Genomic DNA, 15,034 nt, shown 5'->3' on the forward strand with positions numbered 1-15,034 from the left:
TGTGAAAACCAAGGGGGGAATTTATCACAATATCTTGGAATGTTTATGATGTTAGTATACTTTAAAAGATCACTTTTTTAATTTTTATATTTTAATTTAAGAAATTTAAATTTAAAACATTTTCACTCCAATTTCTCTAAGTGAATAGAGACTCTTAAAGAGATGTTATTTGCAGGAAGTCAGGAAGATCTCCAGATAAAATTCTGACAGTGGAAGTAATCAGGACAAGGAAAAAAAGGGAGAGACAACCAAGAATTCAAAGAGTTTTCCAAATGGAAAAATCAAACCAGACAAAACCGGTGTTCTTAGCCGGGTATGTTATGCCTTCTAATACCTGATTTCACAAATAGTCTTTGTTGGTTTGCTTCATTGTTTGGTGTTTATCTTGATTTTAAAATTATTTGAAGCAGCATACATAGACATATACAAAATAATAGGTTAAAAAGGTGTGTGTGTTAGGGAAGGCAGGGTGAAAGCTGGTACACCATTTGTGTGTAGCCTCTGAGCTTTCCAGGTACCAAGGTGAAGACAGAAATATTCTCAGTCACGTGAGAATATTACCTTGTTGAGGTTAAAGAGCACATTCTATTCACTGTCATCAACCCAGGGCACAGCAGGCAAATGAGACATATCTGGTAAATATTTGTTAAATGAATCAATATTTATAGTGTCTGTAAGAGTAAAAATAGCAGTAGTGGTCTGTAGAAGTGCAGCTTGTTTTTAGCACTCAGACATTTCTTCCAATGTGCCCAGTAACATCTTTAAGAATAAAGCATCAAATTGTATATGGGTCTTTCATTCATGTGTTCATTCATTGTTAAACTGATTTGTTCATTGAACAAACATTTCTTGACTCAATTAGTCCCAAGACATATGAATTCAAAAACTGTCTAGGAAAGGGAGAGAGTAATTAAACAAGTATGAAAAAGTATTAGAGGTTGCATAAGGGTCCCTTGCGGAGTTAACTCAACCCCTGGAAGAACACGTAGCTCATGGTAGGCACTTGATAAATATTCGTTGAATGGACCAATGAACAGCCTATCCAATAGATAGAAGAGAAGGACCTTCTAGTCAGAGCAGAGCAGAGCAGGCAAAGGTTTGGGGAGCTGCTGGGGGCCCAGGGGGGAAGATGGCTGTGTGATGATGGGTGCAGAGGTCCCAGAGGCACTTGATGAGAAATCAGTCTGGTGAAATGACTTCAGGCAGATCTGGGATGCCAGCAGAGGGAATTTTATTTTATATTTTTTTTGTACTTTGATTTTGTTTTATTATTTGCTTTTGAATTTCTTTGTCAAGAATGTTCTTCCGCTAAAGGCAGGACAAAAGAGAAGTCTAACATATAGGAGCAGAAACTAATTTGACACTCATCATCTTCCCTAATATCCTCAACAATCCTCTGAAGTGTTGTTCTCATTTTCCACATAAAAAAACTGAAACTCAGTGAGTTGAACCATTTGCCCAAGATCACTTATCTGTGAAAGGAAACTCCCACTTTTCTTAGGTTAGTGAGACCCTCCTTCCAAATACTGGCAAGGAGGGAGGGCATCTCCTCGGGGGCGGACCTGGTAGCTGCAGTTCCTGTTCTTGTCCCCAGGCTCATCATATCCTGGGTGATCACCCCCCAGCCCCACTCTTCATTTAGACTCCGGGGCACGGTGAGAACAGACTGAAAGTCTTAAACAAAGTAAAGGGGTAACATTCAGAAAATAATCATAGAAACATAACTCATAAATTTTTGTGAATTGCCTTTAGCAGTGGGACCCCGTGGAGATCTGTCTTTGCTTGTCTCTCTCCTTCTTCATAGAACTAGAACATTTTTAACTCCTAGTACCATGAAGACTTTTAAATGATAAAATTTCTGTCCAAGGGAGTGGATGCCCACAGAGACACTGGTTGCTTCATATTCTGCCTACCGAAAACTTGCCTGACTTACCCATATTCAAGGTGTTTAATATATTCATCATGGTGCTTGCCACATTGTAGGGGTGCATGAATATTAGTTGTTATTGTTCACCTCAGTTTACATTTTGGACAATCAATTTCTCCTACAGGATTGATGCTGAGATCCTAGATCCTTGCAAGGTATCTAGGTTGCACACTCCTTATGAGAACCTAATGGCTGATGATATGAAGTGGAGCTGAAGTGGTGATGCCAGTGCTGGGGAGCGGCTGCAAATACAGATTAGGTTATCATTAGCAGAGAGGTTTGACTGCACATAGGCCATAACAAATCAATTACTTGCAGACTCATATCAAAACCCTAACAGTGAATGGCAAGTGACAATTAAGCTGCATCTGGTGGCAGACATTATAGTGGCAAGTGAGTTGATGTACATCAATTGTACAGCTGCATCTCATGGCAGGCTTTAAGTCAGAATTTGACACTTATTTTAGTCCATGCATGTCCTGTCCATTATTTTATTTACCACTTCTGTCTGAGCCTCTTTCCCACACTGAGCACTTGTCTCAATCACAGTTTTGGTAAGCCCACAAGCCAACCCCAGCAGAAATGAGTAAAAAACTAATGTCACTGGAGAGCTTCTTTGAAAAGGGGGAAAGATCCAATGATGAGATAGCAGAAGACTCTAAGACTGCTAAAAAATTGAAAGCTGCATTTAAAAGAAAATGCCAGGAGTCCTATTTAAAGTACAGGTTGATTACAACAGGTAATTCACATTTTCCAAGCTGCTTTGTATAATACGTGGTGACCAGCTATTCAAGGAAGCCATGAAGCCCTCAAAACTGCTTCACCACATGGAGACCAAGCACCATGCATTGAAAGACAAACCTTTGGAGTTTTTCAAAAGAAAAAAAAATGTTAACACAAAGAACAGAAGCAATTATTGAAGCACAGCACTTCATCAAATGTGTCTTCACTGAGAACATCATTCTTACTGGCTAACCACAGTGCTAAAGCTAAGAAGCCCTTTACTACCAGTGAAGAGTTGATCCTGCTTGCTACTAAGGACATTTGCTATGAACTTTTAGGAGAGGCTTCAGTTTAAAAGGTGGCAAGTATTCCTCTTTCAGATAGCACCATAACTAGACGAATTGATGAAATAGCAGAGGATATTGAGGCACGACTGTTAGGATTGATGACTCACCATGGTACACAATCGCCAATAAGTCTATGGATGTTGACAACAAGGCAACAATGCTTGTTTTTGTGGGATATATTTTTCAGGAGGTTGTGCAGGAGAATACGTTACGTGCACTTTTATTGCTAACAACACCACACCTGTAGAAGGATTCAAGTCTTTGAATGATTACATATTCAGAAAACTGAATTGGTCATTTTGTGTCAGTATATGCATGGATGGAGTGGCTGCCATGACTGGACAGCTGTCTGGTTTCACTACTCTGGTCAAGGAGGTCACTTTTGAATATGAATCTATGCACTGAGTCATCCATAGAGTAATGCTGGCTAGCAGAAATGTCAACTGAACTAAACAACATTTTGCAGCATGTGATTAAAATTACCGATCACATTAAAATACATACCCTTAACTCACATCTGTTCACGCATCTCTGTGAGGAAATGGATGCAGAGAACACATGTCTTCCCTTATACCCAGAAGTGAAATGACTTTCTAAAGGTAGATGACTGGCCAGAGTTTTTGAGTTATGAGAGCCACTCCAGAGGTTTCTTTTAAGGAAACAGTCACCACTGGCAGCACATTTCAGTGACACAGAATGGGTCGCAAAACTTGCTTACTAGTGTGACATATTTAACCTACTCAGTGAACTCGATCTGTCACTTTAGGGGAGAATGACAACTGTGTTCAAGTCAGCAGATGAGGTGGCTGTATTCAGAGCCAAACTGGAATTCTGGGGGTGATGAGTGAACATTGGGATTTTTGACATGTTTCCAACATTAGCAGAGATTTTGAAAGAGTCTGAGCTAGGGCCTTCTTTCTCCCAGCTGGTGCATGATCACCTATCTCAGCTTTCAAAAGAGTTTGAGCATTACTTCCCAACCACAAAAGACCCCCAAATGGGGAAGGAATGGATCCATGACCCATTTGTGAATAAGCCAGGTGAATGGACTTTGTGCTAAAGGAGGATCAACTGCTTGAGATCACAAATGATGGTGGCCTTAAAAGTACATTTGAGGCTTCAAATCTCTATTATGGTCTGGATTAAAATCGAGGCGGAATATCCTGAGATTGCCACGAAAGCACTGAAAAGCCTGGTTCCATTTCCAACATCCTATCTTTATGAGGCAGGGTGTTCTGTAGTGACAGCAACTAAAAGGAGATTACAGAGTAGACTGCACATAAGCAACACACTTCAGGTGTCACTGTTTCCTGTCACCCTCAGATGGAACCATTTAGTTGCAGGAAAACAAGCTCAGGGCTCCCATGATTCTGCATTATGGTGGGTTGTATAATTATTTCATTATATGTTACAATGTAATAATGATAGAAATAAATTGCCCAATAAATGTAATGCACTTGAATCATCCCCAATCCCTCCCCACTATCCCAAGTCTGTGGAAAAACTGACTTCGATGAAACCAGTCCATGGTGCCAAAAAGGTTGGGGACCACTGCCATAAGGGATAGATACTTACAGATGCCATGGAGCTGTTTTCTTAAGGATTATGATGATCTGGAGTTAGTGCTCAGCCACACCTATCTCCCCTCATCTCCTGGCGTTTCACTAGAAAAGAGAGTGAAAGGAAAGGGAGAACCTATGCTTGAATTTGTAAAGAGGTCATAAGAACCATACAGCTGTTTATCAATCTTCCCAGAGCACAGAGATGTTCTTAGGCTGCTGAGAGAATTTGAGGAGGAGACACTGAATGGCTGTTAGAAATACCTTAGGAATCATGGAAAATCAGAGAAGTTTCAAGTTACAGGAAAATGTCCAATTTTCTGAAGAAAAAAGACAGTTTTTGTCCCCAGGTGGTAAGGTCTATTTCATTTCTCAGCAAAAGTCTAACATGAAGTTTTGAAAAGATGGTTTGTGAACAACTGCACAGGATAGAGGCTCCCTGCTACAATTCAGCTCTCCAAAGCTTAACAGAGAACGAGCCAGGCTGGGTAAGTGCTGTTCTGCTGGGGTGGAGTGCCAGTTGGATAGCTCAGGAGGTCATGTATTTGTGTCTCTGCCAAGAGTCCTAATACGGATTGATTTTTTTTTTATTTTTATTTTAGTGCCTGATGTGTGCCGAGCATTATGTTCAGTGCTGGGAATAATTGAGCTGAGGGGCTCAGTCCTATGATGTCAAAAGTATTCTATGACATTTTTCTCCAATAGATGCACACACGTGGATGTTTGGAAATACTTAAGTTATTTGCATTAATGACTGATTTAATAAACATACCTGGTTACTGAGCGGGGTCTTTAATGACATTTCTGGGGCTCTGCCCGGTCCCACATTTGCACTGGCAACATTTTTATAATGATGCTTGGATACTTTTAGATAAACCAATAATGGTGAGAAAAACATTATGAGTTGATGAACTTAGTTCAGAAAGATGATATTTTTCTGTGACAAAGACCAAAATTGAAATGAATTGTAGCAACAACAAAGTCCTATACTGTTGTATAAATTTTTTAAAATTTTGTGTGTATATACATATTTATATATTAAGGACTTAGCAATAGTGCATGGCGTTTTTACCATAAACCATTGAAATATAAATAAAATAAATAAAACCTTCCTGTCTGACAGATTCTTACTTGTCTCCAAACAGCAACATGCTGTCTCTTATAACCCAAGCTGCACAACCACAGCAACCATGACCACACTGATCCAGGAAGGGGGTGGAGGGGGGAGCAGTGGAACATGTCCAGAGTGACCAGAAGTCATTATTACAACCTCTGTGTACTTTGTTCTAATGAATCACTTTCCCCACGTCCCACTAGCTCATGAACTCCTTAAGGTCAGGGCCTGTGTATTGTAATCTTCATTCTTATGAAATGCCTGGATCCTCACAAACTCTCAAGAAGCACTTCTTGAAGATATATTCCCCTCCCCTGCAGAAAACTTAATTTGATCTGATATTGCATGGATTATAGAATAGGATCTGTATTAAGTGTCTGTTGCTGTTGTAACAAATTGTCACAAAATTAATAGGTTAAAATAATGCAAATTAACTATTCGATAGTTCTGGAAATCTAAATTCCCCAGGGGTCTCACTGAACTCAAATCAAGGTGTTGACACGGCTGCCTTTTTCCCCCCCAAGGGCTCTAGGGGAGAATCTGTTTTCTTTCCTACTTCAGCTTCTAGAGGTTGTGCACATTCCTTGGCTTGTGGCTCCTTCCTCCATCTTCAAACCAGCAGCCCCGGGATTCTTTTTCTCTGGGGTCACGTGTCTTCCTCCGACCACTCTGCTAGGAAAGATTCTACGCTTTTTCTTTTAAGGATTCACATGATTAGATTGGACCCGCTGGTGTAATCCAAGATATTGCCATGTAACGGAACATGTTCACAGATTTATGTGATCATGTTTAGAATTCAGGCACAGATATCTTGGGGAGTTCATTATTGTTCTTATCACAGTATCCACAAAACAAAAGAGGTGGGATTAAACTGTTGGACTATACCCAGGATCTTTCACTATGCCTTACTTCAGCCAAGTACTTGAACATTGTAAGAAAGAACCAAAACAGAGAGGAGGTGTTGAGCCTAAGAATACTGAGTTATAGAAATGCCCCCTGCATTTCTGGAGACAAGATTTGATTTCAGAAGTCAAATAAGGCTTTGCCTTAAAGAAAAAATAAATGTGTTAGTTCAAAAGCTGCCTCCTCTCAGGAGGGCTTCTCGTTGGTCAGTAATAGCTGCACTTCAAAGAGACAGCTGTAAACTGGGCCTATGGTTCTCACCTGTTTTGAAAGTCAAGACAGGCCTCTCCTAGAATCAAAAGGCGGAGCTGACAGACAAAGACCCCCAGAGATGAGGGAGATGAGAGCTGATCAGATAGATATGCTAATGCCCAAGCGGGCCCAGACGGAACCATGGGGTTAGAGTAATTAACACAAAGCACAGCTCATGTTGACTTCTGAGATCTTCTCTATCTCCAAGAACACAGTCACCCGGAGCCAGGATGTCTCTGTTTTTTGCTAAAGTAATAGCCTTATCATAAAACTTAGAAGTTTGCCCTGAGAAGATTTTGTAACTCATTGTTCCCCTAGATAGAGTTAGTTAAAGGATCTGTAGTAGCCTTTTAGAAGACTTTGACCCTAAACCAAACTGCCTGTTAGTATGTGAATCCCGTTGCCAAGATCTGCCCTATAAAATACCTGTGTGGAGTCTCAGTCTTTGATATATTTTTGCGGGAAGAAATATATCCATCCGGACAGCCTCCTTTCATCTATTTTCATAAACCTTTGCTTTATAAACTATATCTTTGGCTCTGTGTATCATTATTATTATTATTATTATTATTTTATTTCTGTTTCCTACTATTTTTTCATCCTTTGGGATGACCCCTGCCTGAGAGACCCGACCAGAAAGAGAAAAAACCACTTTGTGGGGAGCGTAGCTAACTCCCCACAAGGAGGAGGTTGGGAGTTGTGCAAATCTAAGGCATGCTTAAAGGGACAGAGTATTTAGCTTAGAAAAAAAGAAGACCCGTATGTAGGTATGTGGTGGGGCTGTGGTTTGAGGAGGCATAAGATGCTTGTGGTCTTCAAAATATCAGAAAGTTCTGTCCCATGTCAGAGGGTTTAAACTTGTGCTGTATAATCTCAGAGAACAGAGTAAAGTAAATATCTGGGAATTCCCAGGATGCAGCTTTTGGCAGAAAGTAAGGCAGAGCTCTATGGCCATTACTGAGGTCCTCAAATGCCTTAAGCTAGAATGCCACAGCTTGAGCCTTATAAAAAATATCTGAGCCTTAGGTGAGGGCAAAGCTCAGGTGAATCCTCAAATTCAATTTAACCCTTACACTTAATGATTCTGTGGCTTAGAATTCTATTCGTGGCCTTTAAATACCTCTACTTGTATATAGCTAGAGCAGACAAAGGCTCCTCATCCCTACTAAGCATCTTTTTGCCCTCACAAAATCATCATAAGGATCTATCCAATGACATATAAAAGAAGTGGTGAAGGAGGCTGGTAGAGTTCAGCTGCCTCCTTGGAAAATTAAGTGTTCTATGTTTTTGTTGAGAATATAAAAACAACAGTCAAAAGGACAGTGGCAGGGTTTTCAATGGTGCACAAATACTTAGTAAAAAATACCCTCTGTTGTCTCCACGCATGACAATGAACTGTAAAGAGACAAGGCTTGAAGACAGTGGAGATTCATTACTATTAGGTGGTCCGTATGGGTATTAAGTATGATTCATATTTTGAGGAAGTTAGATATTTAAAATGAAGGAAAAAGAAAGAGTAGACCAGGTTCTTTCATCTCAATTCAGGACACAGTATATTTTTGAGAATTTTTTCATCGGTCCACTTGTGAAATGATTATTTGGAGTAACTTGTGTAAGATCCATGAGCCGCTGTAGGAAGTGCTGTTTTTTTATGACACTGGTGTATGCTGCATACAACACTTTTTCATACTTTCAAAAATTGTGTTACCATGATATTCTTGATTTTTAAGTACACCTCTGGAAGTCTAAGTTATCCTGAACTGTATTCGGTTATGTCAGACTATTTGATCCAAAACTTATTTTCTACCACAAAATGTCCAAAAGGAATTAAGAAGTTAATTACACCTTCAATTGTATTTAAGAGAAGTCTTTGTGGTTCTTTATAGCTGCCATTTATGTACCTTCAAAGAGAGTCTTAAGTGTCTTTGGGATTGTAATGATCATGCTAGGCTAAGAGGAGCTTGTTCAGAGACACTTGAGATTTGGGACCAATGACTTCATAGCCATTCCAGCTTTCCTCTACATCTATGGATTAACCAACAGCAATTATGATAATCCCAGCCAGTTCCTGGTACTCCTCGCTGTAGTCAGGGGAAGGTCAGCTATTTTTTGATCCCCACGGGAGAAAGACAGCAGCTCCTCAATCACTATCTTAAAATAGCCAGTCATTCTCAGCTGCTGGGCTGGAGTCCCTCCAGGCGAGAGCAAAGAGAGTACAAATCTACCGGCAGTGGTGTGAGCAAGAAGCCACCAAAACATGACCTAGGACAGCCTTCTGAAGGGGATTCTGCCTAGTCAAAAACCTTATTCTTTTTTGTCATTGTTGTTAAGAAACTAGGTGTCTACCATTTCAAAATTTCATATTTTATTTAAAAGGAAACCAGTGAATTGAAAATGAAACTAAATATCGCCATTTTCTTTGGGGCTCTTTTTGGTGCTTTGGGGGTTTTATTGTTTTTGGTGGCTTTTGGATCGGATTATTGGCTTCTTGCGACTGAAGTGGGGAGTTGTTCAGGTGAACAGAATGTGAGTTTCTTCTTTAAAATACTGATGTACTTGGTACTGATGAAGATAGTCTTATGAATCCTCTTGAAATCGGAGAATAGTAGTGGAATGTCTATTTCATCATAGAAGAGATATATAAAAAGCTACTGATCATTATTATTTGGGATAAAATACATTTCTTTAAAAATTTCCTGGATGTAATAATTTTGATTATATTTCTCCTGTTGATGGGAAGTTACTTCATTTGTGTTCTGTGCAGATAGAAAATGTCACTTTCCACCATGAAGGATTCTTCTGGAGATGTTGGTTTAATGGGATTGTGGAAGAGAATGACTCCAATATTTGGAAGTTCTGGTATAGTAAGTGTAACTTAACTTTATTTTCCTCTGTCTCTAAAATAAAAATGAACAACTTCTTATTTAGTAGATGTCACTTACAGAGAGTTGGATTCTTAACTGTAAGACCTCAATAAGATGTCTTCAAAAGGTTCATGAAGAGATTCCTTTTCACTAAGTAGGAAAGGTTATAGGAATAATTAATCTATCTTCTAACATAAAATAGGAGTCTAAATATTTCTGGAAAACTGAATTACCCACTGTTTTCCCGCTCATATTTAAAATACACTAACCCTAACAAACAAAACAGATATTATTTATAGTATTTTTTCAAGTGTCTATTATTGTTATGTTGCAAAAAAAAACGTTTTTTTTTTACTATTAGCCCTTGAAATCTCACATGTAAAAATCCAGAAATAGAGGCATATTATTTTATATTCATAGTTTCAAAGTTAACAGCATCCTTTTTTATAACGAAACTTAATTACCAGCAGTGCAGATGAAAGCTTGTTTTATTTTGGCTTTAACCAAGTTCATGGGTAATATCAAGACATGCCTTGCTTTTGATGTTTGTCTTCTCTTGTTGAAACTTTAAAGTTCTTTTTTGAAGTAGAATAACTTTTAAAAACTCTAATGCATTCTTTCAAATATATTTCTTCTATTGTATTAATCTTCAAAAATCAATTTATTGAAAATAGCTAGCATTTGTTTTATTGTGTCTAACAGTGAAAGAACTGTTTATTAGCCTAAAGTTATTGAGGGTTGAAATTATTAATCTTATCAAACACTCCTGTGAAAAATCAAAGTATGGTATTTATACAATAGTCAGGATTATGGAATATGTAATAAAAATAAGAGGTAACTGAAGACTTAAGCAAGCTGACTGTAAGTTAGCTTATGTAAATGGAACAAGGTAGTGATGAAGTGGCACTTTGGGATAAATATCTGATAGGCTATCTTAGAGAGGTTTTGGGGCAGAAGAGAATAAGCATGCAACTTGCCAATGGCAATTATTTAGACTTTGGTAAAGGGAAGTCAGTCAGATTGTGCAAGAGAAAGATTTTGCCAGACTTAGACAAAGGAAGAATATTTCAATATTTCGCTCCACCTTAAAGTATACATATGAAATTTTAAAGCTTTCAAACAACATAAAATTTCCTTCTTTTGATTTCTTCAAATGCTAAAATTTATTTGAATTATTAACTTGTATGATTGGTCATTTGTATCTTTTCCCCCCAAATAAAGTGGATATAGAAGAAATTTTTTATTCATTGGAATGAATCAAGGTTAAATTTATTATATTTTTAAAACAATTATTTTTGAATACTTAATGCATACTAGGCATATGTTAGGTACTGAAGAACACATGAAAAATAAATAAAACATGACACCTTTAATTTTAAGGCAACATTAAGGGCATTTGTGCTGATTCCATTGAATCATGTCATGTAGGTAGATGTTCTGGATGAATCCACCTTTCAGTTCTCCTGTGCTTCTCCATAGCGGTTTATAGGTCTTCCTCACACAATTCTCTGAACTGGTTGATGGGACCAGCAGTTGTATTTTGCTTGTGTAACACCTCCCACGACATTTCTGTTCCATTAAGAATGAGTCATCACCGTGGTTCTCAGTAACAAATGCCATTGCTTTGCTCTCTTTCCCAGCCAATCAGCCACCATCGAAGAACTGCACACATGCTTACCTGTCCCCATATCCCTTCCTGAGAGGCGAGCACAATTCCACCTCCTACGACTCTGCAGTCAGTAAGTACCCTCTGTCCTCAGATTGCCTCTGAAATGAGCTTATCTTTTCAAGGACACCCACCACAAAATTTTTGTGAGCAATTAAAAAATAGTTGAACACCTGTAATTTCAACATTTTCTCTATCAAACTATTAAATATGAAAAGGCATGCTATTTTAACGCACCATTTATAATTTTAAAGAACATAACTTTGACCTAGATGTAAAGCCACTGTAATTTACTTGCTACTTACAAAAATAATGTTTTAAAAGGTGTGTTTTCCAATATGAAGATAGTGATGTTTAACAGGAAGAACTGCCTCTGAAGGATTTAACTGACCTAAAACTAGTCTTACAATTGAAAATATTGTAATATACATCCTACTTTTAGAACATTTTCTTGCCATTGTTACACATGAGAATATAATTATGCTACTACATTCATATAAAATGACTGAACTCTCTGTGTGTGATGTCCCATAGAAAAAGATAGTCAGATATTGTTAATGGAAAGTCATATTAAAAACATGAAGTTTTTAGTAACTCTAAAACTAAGGTTTGGTACAGACTATCAATGTCATATATAAAACCAAAAAGTGTTTGTTTTGCAAAATGAATGCCTACTATATTTAATGTTCTAAATAAACTTCTATTAGTCCAGGTGCTCCAAAAAAAAGAGAACCAGTAGAATCCATACACACAAACTCACACACACACACACACACACACACACACACACACACACACAGAGAGAGAGAGAAATTTTAAGGATTTGGCTCACATAATTGTCAGGTCTGGTGAGTCTGAAATGCATAGGATGTGCTGGCTGGCTGGAGATTCAGACAAGGGTTGGTGTTATAGTCTTAGGTCTGAAGGCTGGAAACTGCAGCAGAATTTGTATGTTGAAGTCTGGAGGCTGACTTCCTTCTTCCTCAGGAAACCTGTGTTTGCTCTTAAGGCCTTCAACTGGATGAGGCCCAGTCATATTATGGGGGAAATCTGCTCTACTCAAAGTCAAGTGGTTGTAAATGCTAACTGCATCTCAAATATACCTTCACAGCCACATCTAAACTAGTGTTTGACCCAACAACTGGGCACCATAGTCTAACCAAATTGATAGAGAACACTCACCATCAAAGAACTTAAAACAATTTACATTTAACTATTTTTAATCTTTCTGTTAAATATGTAATTCCATATGTTACAATTTTGTTTTAGGTTTGTCAAAGAACATAGCATTTGTTTACATCACATCATGAACATGGCACTTTATGGAGAGGGTGTCGGGTCTGCATGGCAGGCTGACCTCCGGATGTGTTTGTCCCCTGGGGTTCCTTGGGTGCAAAGGACTGTGGCTGTTTTCCCCGAAAACGTGGTGTGGGTGCTCCTTCCCATTAAAAACTGCGTGAGGCATCACATTGCACATTTGTCAAAACCCTGTGCCTCACGTAGAATGTGGACTCTCTCAATGGCAAGAGAAGAGCTGGAGGGCATAGGAAGAAATAGGACAAACTATTCTGTGTTACAGAATAGTTATAAAAAATATGCCTTTCCCTGACATTCGTATTTTTATAAATGAACTGAGAAGTAGTACAGGATTGGCTTGCCAGAGCATTCGTTGTTTGCATAAATATTAGTATTTTTGTTGTTGTCATTATTCATATGCTGAAGTCCTGTGATGGGACAGTTACGGTAGGCACAGTGTATTTTACAAGGAATGTACAAATTTGAAAAGCCTGCACCTCAAGGCAATAGTGGAGAACTTGAGAAACAAGGTAACATAATCTATGCATAATAATTATGATGGAGATGGATAGTAAATACATGTCAGAAAAATTATACTGCAATTACACTTAGAATTATTATGTAGCACTGCATATAATTAGTGTGTCATTTTTTGGATCTAGTGACAAAACCATATCCAATTTTTTTTTAATTATCAAACTCCTCTTTGGCACATATATTGTAACTCCTTATTCACTTTAAGAAACTATCAAACACTTTAAGTAAAAAATGACTGAGATGTGCAAAGATATGTTTACGACAGAACTAGTATACTCTTTTAATTTACCCTCATAATAATGTACAAGGAAATTTGATGTTGTATTTGTGTGATTTATGTTTCTGTTTATTTCCTGTATCCAAGAGAAAGGCATAGATTGTATCAAAAGTATTCTATCTGACTTTTCGGTATATGTTTCCTAGTTAAAAAGACTACACAATCTTTACCATACTGCAGAGCCACTATTTAGTTTCATGTAGCTTCATAATTACCAGGCATTAGATACTTGCCGAGTTGTCTTCAGTAAATTGAAAATATTGTTATATAAAATCTTGATGTGTCATGGCCTGGAAAATTATTGGTAAAATGACTTTGTGTTCTCCTGAGTTTTTACAATTACAGTTAGTTGATATTGGATTTAGTGAAAATAATATAGTGGTGTACGATTTTTTCTGGAGTGACATCAGTAGTGAACCAGGGCACTACTGCTGAGACTATCTTCTTTCACAATCAGGAGGCTGGAACTCAGAGAAATCATGTGACTCTCTGTCTTCGCACAGCTGATCATTGGCAGAACTCATACAAAGACCCAAGTCTCTGGTTTTTGTTTTATTGATAATCTTATAAACTACAATGAATAAAAAAAGCTAATTATAGTGCTTAATATTAAAAAGTATAAGTCTTTTATTTGTGTCTCAACAAAAGCACAAATTAAAGTTACATTGGCTTTTTCTACCTTTCTGTCAGAACCTGACCTATGCATATAGTCAGGTCTAATTCGGAGTTTCGTTTTTTTAAAAATCGCAGATATATATTCTGAAATTCAATTATTTTCAAATCTAGTTATTTGAGTGATTGCTCCAGCCTGGTGAGGGGCTCTAATTCTGAGAATTGCTTTTGAGGTAGGCTTGTGTACTTTGAAGTCCATTAAACCATTCTATTACCTTTTGAAATTTGCCAGGTTTAGATTTTCTGGTTTGTTTCATGCTCACATTCAGTCACAGTTCATTTTTGTTATCATTTGGTAATGATGTACTGAACAGAAATAAATTTTCAAGATAATTCAACCCTAAGTGAATAAATTTTTCTCTTTCTTGGTGTCTCCATAGCCTTTGACAGCCTGTCAAAGGGCTCATTATAATTAACTAGAATTGTTTACCTCAGTTTCTCCAGTGTGTATCTGAACTCGCTGAAGGCACAGAATGTAACTTATTCGTATTTATATCCCCAGAACTTTGTATAGTGTCTGGTAATTAGTAGATGCTTAAAAATTTGTGTGGAATGATGTTACACAAAATTTACACTCAGTATTTTCAGCAATAAACTACTTTAGCTTTATTTTTTCCAAGAGGAAATTTTTAAAAACTAAATTAAATACTTGATTTCCATCTTAAGCAGAATATATTGGGCAAAATTTCAACTTCTCTTGAGGAGTTTTAACAAATATGTACACACTGGGGCTAGCCACCCTGACCTGCTTTGAGTTCCTTGGGCTTAGGGTTGTCCCCTTGCCGCAGGCCTTTGTACATGCCATAGCCCTCCCCAAACACTGTTCCTCTCTCCCCACTCCCTCCTCTGTTTCTGTTTCTAACAAAGCAGGCTTATCCCTGCAGCTAGTTCAAATCT

At 37.8% G+C, this 15,034-nt stretch overlaps 1 protein-coding gene across 1 annotated transcript in view; it reads left to right on the forward strand.

The window, feature by feature from the left end:
* Nucleotides 1-8,957: 8,957 nt before the first annotated feature.
* Nucleotides 8,958-15,034, forward strand: part of TMEM182 (transmembrane protein 182) — a 51,918-nt gene continuing 45,841 nt past the window's right edge. Inside the window, exons 1-3 of the mRNA XM_045550328.1 lie at nt 8,958-9,351; nt 9,590-9,689; nt 11,330-11,428. Coding sequence (XP_045406284.1) covers nt 9,220-9,351; nt 9,590-9,689; nt 11,330-11,428 — 331 coding nt within the window. The 5' untranslated portion in view covers nt 8,958-9,219. The remainder of the gene's footprint in view (nt 9,352-9,589; nt 9,690-11,329; nt 11,429-15,034) is intronic.

This window comes from Lemur catta, chromosome 4 (genome assembly GCF_020740605.2).
Source record: "Lemur catta isolate mLemCat1 chromosome 4, mLemCat1.pri, whole genome shotgun sequence".
Lineage (NCBI taxonomy): Eukaryota > Metazoa > Chordata > Mammalia > Primates > Lemuridae > Lemur > Lemur catta.